General features: G+C 40.4%; 1 protein-coding gene across 1 annotated transcript in view; it reads left to right on the forward strand.

The window, feature by feature from the left end:
• Positions 1-477: 477 nt before the first annotated feature.
• ttll6 (tubulin tyrosine ligase-like family, member 6) overlaps positions 478-6,345 on the forward strand; it is a gene marked incomplete at both ends in the record, with an annotated part of 17,405 nt that continues 11,537 nt past the window's right edge. The window contains 9 exons of the mRNA XM_080049597.1: positions 478-644; positions 1,033-1,067; positions 1,433-1,551; positions 2,055-2,185; positions 2,417-2,573; positions 3,654-3,797; positions 4,067-4,152; positions 4,337-4,562; positions 5,618-5,796. Coding sequence (XP_079905723.1) covers positions 478-644; positions 1,033-1,067; positions 1,433-1,551; positions 2,055-2,185; positions 2,417-2,573; positions 3,654-3,797; positions 4,067-4,152; positions 4,337-4,562; positions 5,618-5,796 — 1,244 coding nt within the window. The remainder of the gene's footprint in view (positions 645-1,032; positions 1,068-1,432; positions 1,552-2,054; positions 2,186-2,416; positions 2,574-3,653; positions 3,798-4,066; positions 4,153-4,336; positions 4,563-5,617; positions 5,797-6,345) is intronic.

The raw sequence follows: 6,345 nt of genomic DNA on the forward strand, positions 1-6,345 counted from the left end.
CACTTTCATATAAGCTTCTTGCATTTGCTCAGTTCTTTTTAATTGTGTTAGATATGTTACTACATCATCGGCTTTTATTACATGAAAAACTAAAAACAAATATGTAATTGGCTGCTATACATACATGCAGTTATCGCAAGCGAAGGATTTGCAACAAAATATAAAGTCTTATTCACTTTAATTTACTTTAAGTCTATCTGTTCCAATACTTTTGCTCACCTAAAAATGTGGTGTTCCTTTACAAAAAATTATATATTCTCAGTTGTGTATCAGATCCAGATATAAATACCTGGAAATTAAAGCTTAAATGTTGATCTATTGTCTCATATTCATATTGTGATGTCAAACCCAAATGTTTCCAGTCTACAGCAAAAATAAAGGAATTGGCCTCACTGTTCCGATACTTATGGAGGGGACTGTATACATGACGTATAAGCTTCTATCATTTGCTCAGTTCTTGTTATCTGTGCCTCCAGGATGGGTTCACCTGTGGACAGCCCAGACAGAGACAGAGACGGAGACAGAGAGGAGGATGGACGGCAGTATGAGCCGCACGGAGACGGGGACGCGGGCGAAAGCCAAACTGAAGTCAGCGCTCGCACCCCTCCGCCCACCAGCAAGAAGAGGAAGAAAACCAAGAAGAGGTACTTTACTTATTATGATAGATGAAAGTGAAATAGTGCTTTGGTTTATTATTATTTTGCTGATGTTGTTTAGGTATCTTAACCTTATAGTAGACAGTGCAGAGTGGAAATGTGGAGAGAGAGAGGGATGACTTGCAGTAAACGGCCAGGGTCGGATTTGAACCCGGGTCTGCTGCGACAAAGACTGAGCCTCTATGGTACGAGCTCTACCAAAGCAAAATATGTCAGAAGTCAACTGCTCGATCTCTTTCATTTGTATTTCTAGTTTTTGTTTTACTAGCTCATCCTCATCTTGGGGAAAGCGTATTGGCTTATGAGACATTTGTAGGACGTTGCAGCAAAGCAGATGTCTGTCCCTCTCTCTGTCTCTCTTCTCTTCCAGATGACTGTGGATCAACCTCACCAGCTGCAAATATGAAAGTGGTACGTTAAGTTTGGCCCAAATATGACTCATTCATAAATGTCTATGATTCAGTTGTTTTAGTGTAGATGTAGATATACAACTCTGCACCATTCCTGCTGTCCATATTTTACAGACACTTTACTCATAGTAAGGGAATCTTAGAATAAAACATAGACATTACATTGAACATCGGAGACACTACATACAACATAGCCAAACATTTACGAATCATAAATGTCTGTTATTGTGTTATTTAGTTATCATTTTATGCTATTTTTAAAGATTTCTTCAATAGCAACCAATAGGCCTTAAGCATAGTATCAGCCCTTGTAACAGGGAATGTTCATCACAGTAAAAATAAACTTGTTTGTTTGTTTGTTGTCAGTGCGGCGTGCGGGGCGTAGGTACGGCCTCAAGGAGGTGGGGGAGGGAGAAGACTGGACTCTCTTCTGGACCGACTACTCTGTGTCTCTAGACCGTGTCAAAGACATGAAGCGCTACCAGGTATTACTCTGGATTCACTCACACCAACAACACATACATAAGATATATACGCCATCATCATAAAAGACTAATTAAAATAAATTAAAATATATAAATTAAGCTGATAAATATAAATCAAATCTTTATATCCTTAAATGTTATTTAAATTCTTCTGCTCAATATGCCTACCCATAAAATAATGAGAAAGATATAGTCCCATAGTGATTATGTGATTTTTCTCCGCTCAAGCAGTCAATTTGTAATCTAATTGGGTAATTCAGTTCAGGATCCATTCAGCACCCATGATTTTTTTCCTCTGAATGACTAAGGTGTTCTCACTTAGACTGTATACAATCTTACACATGAAAATATTGCGTATTAAACCTGTGAAGACAGGCCATCTTCTTAATTAAGAATGTGTTCTTAAATGTGACCTGCCTGGTTAAATAAAATAAATATACAGTTCTCAAATGCACACAAACTAGACCACTAACCACTGGTGTGTATATCTTGTGTCTCAACAGAAAATAAACCATTTCCCAGGAATGAGTGAAATCTGCCGCAAAGATTTACTCGCGAGAAACATGAACCGAATGCTCAAACTTTTCCCCAAAGACTTCAACATCTTCCCCAGGACCTGGTGCCTGCCTGCTGAGTCAGTTAAACCTTTATCTTTTTTATTTTTTTTAATATAGGCCTATATTATGTTTTATTTGGAATTAATAAAAGACTTACAAGTTCTCAAAAATTGTACACAAGAAAAGCAGAGGTACAATGCTCAAATTTTCTTTTTTTTTCTCCCTCCCCAGTTTAACCATTCAAAGTGATCTAGCTCTTTTGTGTAGCTTTTCTCAGTGTGTACTAACTCGTTATGTGTGATTTGTAGTTACAGCGACTTCCAGGCTTACACACGGGCCAAAAAAAACAAGACTTACATCTGCAAGCCGGACACCGGTTGCCAAGGAAAAGGAATCTTCATCACCAAATCGACTAAAGACATTCAACCCGGAGAACACATGATCTGCCAGGTCTACGTGTCCAGGGTGAGGATATGTTAAAGGTGCAGTCGGTGATTCTAGAGAATGCTTGTTGTCAAAATAAATTTTTGTCAAAATCAGTGAATATCTCCTCTACATACTAGCCTGGTCCAACCAGACCATCGTACTTCATTTCATTTGTACAGAAGGTCTGGAAGTGCTGTAATTGGCAAACGTTCACTCACTTGGAGGCGGGTGTCTGTCGAAGTTTAAAACTATTGGATCTGCCCAGTGCCACTCTGGATTAGCCAACCAATCGCATCACGTTTGGTCGTCACGTGTGTCATGAGCCGGCTTTTGATGGTGCGCTCCAGTTGGACAGGGAACTCGGAAATTTCCGACTTCACTACATATTGTAGTCTATGAATCTACCGGTACCTGGCAACGGTAACTTGTTAGAGCCTAACGTTTAGTTATTTGGACAAGAAAGGTTTTAGGCATCCATACTTTCGCGAGCAGATGCACTGGAACAAAGACAGGTCGGAACTCGGAACTACCAAGTCGGAAATCTCCTTCTTCCGAGTATAAAGGAACGCAGCATTCAACTGAAACTGGAGCGCGACTTCGACGTCATCCTTCTCAGCCACTCGCTCTGTTCGCTGATTGGACGATTGTAGATTCTCCGGAGAATCTGGGAAATGCGCTGTACACCCAGACTGACTACTGAAGGGAAAATGAAATTTGGCCGGAAGTAGGCGGGCGGGCGGAGCCAGGCTATGTACATACTGTGTGTGCTGAAAAAAATTCCAGTGTTAATACACACAGCCTAGGGTATGTAAACTGACTGGTATGTAAACAAAGGGGCCCACCATAGCAAGCAACATGACCATTTTACAGAGCCTAGGCTGTGGATAAACACTGTATTTTTTTTTTGCAGCGAAAACACAGTACAGACAGGTAGTGGATCCTGAGGAGATATTTACTGGCTTTGACAAAAAAATTATTTGACAAGTGTTTTCCATAATTGCTGACTCTACCTTTAAACAACACACGCAGCACCTACTTAGAAAAACACACACACACACACACACACACACACACTCACACCGGTTGAATAAAATACACTATTGTTCATTCCCTCCACAGCCGTTCATACTGGACGGATATAAGTTTGACCTGCGTATCTACGTGCTGGTGACGTCATGTGACCCCTTCAGCATCTTCATGTTCAAAGAGGGACTGACTCGCTTCTGCACCACCAAGTACAACGAACCCACGCACGGAAATGTGGTGAGGAAGGTTCAAACATATGTCTGGTTATACTATATTTATAAACTGAAAACTCCTCTTAGCTACTTTAATTAACTAATCGTTGCAGCTCTACTAACCTTGTTTTTTGAGGCTGTCTAATCAAGCCTCCTCCTGATGAATTGTTTAAACATATTACTGTACATATCTTTATAACATTAGAGTGATATGCGAAAAGACAAATTTCGATGTAAACATTTACTAATAAAGTAACTTAACTTTATTGATTGTGAAATGTCTTCTCATGTTAGGACGATGTGTGCATGCATCTCACCAACTACTCCATCAACAAGAACAGTGAGAACTTTGTCCGAGATGAGGACACTGGCAGCAAACGGTAAATGCATTCATTATTACTTTTCACTTATTTATTCCTTTTTAAATGCTGCCTGTTGGAGTGGTGCTGCAAAAGAAAAAATTGTTGTGTTTTATATGCGATGACAATAAAAGTGTCTGTCTATCCATCCATCCATCTATCTAAATACTGCATATTTATTGAATTTTTTTCCCTTCTACCCCAGAAAGCTGTCCACCTTAAACAAGCTCCTGGAGTCGATCAATTGCAACACGGACAAGATGTGGAACGACATCGAGGACATTATAATAAAGACTCTGATCTCCGCTCACCCGATCCTGAAGCACAACTACCACACGTGTTTCCCCAACCACACCACGGGCAGCGCCTGCTTTGAGATCCTGGGCTTTGATGTGCTGCTGGATCACCGGCTCAGGCCCTGGGTGCTGGAGGTGAGTAGCCATGACACCTTCGTCCTCCTGCATCCACACTATTTCCCTATTTTACTTTATACTGTCCTACTGTATGGAATGAGAAGCCCACTGAGGCGAATGTCTATTTGTGATATTAGGCTATACAAATAAAACTGATTTGATTTGACACCTCTGTTTAATATATGTTGTATATGAGGCATAAATATACAGGTTTTTTTGTTTTAATTTTACCCCTTTGTTGCTCTTTAAATGTGTAGTGTGTAGAAGGTATTGGCGATTTTCAGAACAGACTTGGTAGAAATGGAGTATAATATTCATTAGTATGTTTTAATTAGTGTACAATAACTTGAAAATAAAATTAAAACTTTTTCATTAGCTTAGAATGAGCCTTTTATATCTACATAGGAGTGGGGTGCTCCTCCATGTTGCACCGCCATGTTTCTACAGTAGCACAGAATGGACATACTTAACGGCCTTATCTGTTTTTATATATAGTGGGCGTCCTGGGGAAATGCAGCTGTTGGAAAGCGAAGAAAAAGTACTATAGAATATAATAGGAACATACAAACACATCATATCATCACATCAGGCCACCATAGCTTCTGTACATTCTCTGAACAGGAAGGGTTAGCAGCAATGAAACTTTGCAATCTAGAATCTCACCACTAGATGATGCCAAAATACACAGATATTACACAAAGTAACTTTTAAACTTTTAAATTTTGGGGTGACTGTGGCTCAGGTGGTAGAGCGGGTCGGCTGATGATCAAAGGGTTGGAGGTTCGATCCCTGCCCTGCCACCTGTGTCATGGTTGTTGTGTCCTTGGGCAAGACACTTCACCCACCTTGCCTTGTGTGAATGTCGATAGTTAGCCTGCTATCGGTGTATGAATGTGTGTGTGAATGGTAACGTGGGAAAGGAAAACAGGTCTCCCTTGTAAAAGAGTCTTCGGACTCAATGGGATTTACCTGTATAAATAAAAGGTTAAAAAAAACATCACTTATGAAATCCAGTAGCTATATTTGTAGATGTCTAAATCAATCAGTATGTTTGTATGTCTATGTTTGTCCAGGTGAATCATTCGCCCAGTTTCACCACTGACTCCCACCTGGACCGCGAGGTGAAAGACGCGCTGCTGTATGACACGCTGGTGCTCATAAACCTCGGAGCCTGTGACCGACGAAAGATCACTAAAGAGGAGAGAAGGAGAGTGAAGGATAGACTGCAACAGAACAGCACCAAAGAGGCCCGGTACGGTTAGGTCTCTCACACACACACGCACACACACACACACGCACACGCACACACACGCACACACACGGCCCCTTAAAGGTGGAGTCAGTGATTCTGGAGAGCACATGTTGTCATAATTACTTTTTTAAAATCTGTGAATATCTCCGCACGATCCACTAGCTGTTGGTACTGTGTGTGTGTGGAAAAACAAATATAGTGTTAATACACAACTTGTGTATTAAAACAAAGGTTTTTTTCAGCGCATGCACAGAACAGACAGATAGCGAGAAGAGAATATGTCTCTTCATGATATATTATTATATCATGAGGAGATATTCACTGATTTGGCCAAAATATGATTTTGACAAGCGTTCTCCAGAATCACTGACTGCACCTGTTGTGTGTGTATTTGTTTGTAAAGTTTATTTTGTATTTGTCTATAGTTCACCCTTAAAGGTGCAGTGTGTAATATGACATCATCAAGAAAGTTCTACAAAGTTCTAGAATGCAACACTCCCTGGGTAACCCCACCCCTTTTGAATAATAACAGAAGCTACAGTGGCCTTC

Source organism: Ammodytes marinus (genome assembly GCF_949987685.1).
Source record: "Ammodytes marinus genome assembly, chromosome: 20".
NCBI classification, from domain to species: Eukaryota; Metazoa; Chordata; class Actinopteri; order Uranoscopiformes; family Ammodytidae; genus Ammodytes; species Ammodytes marinus.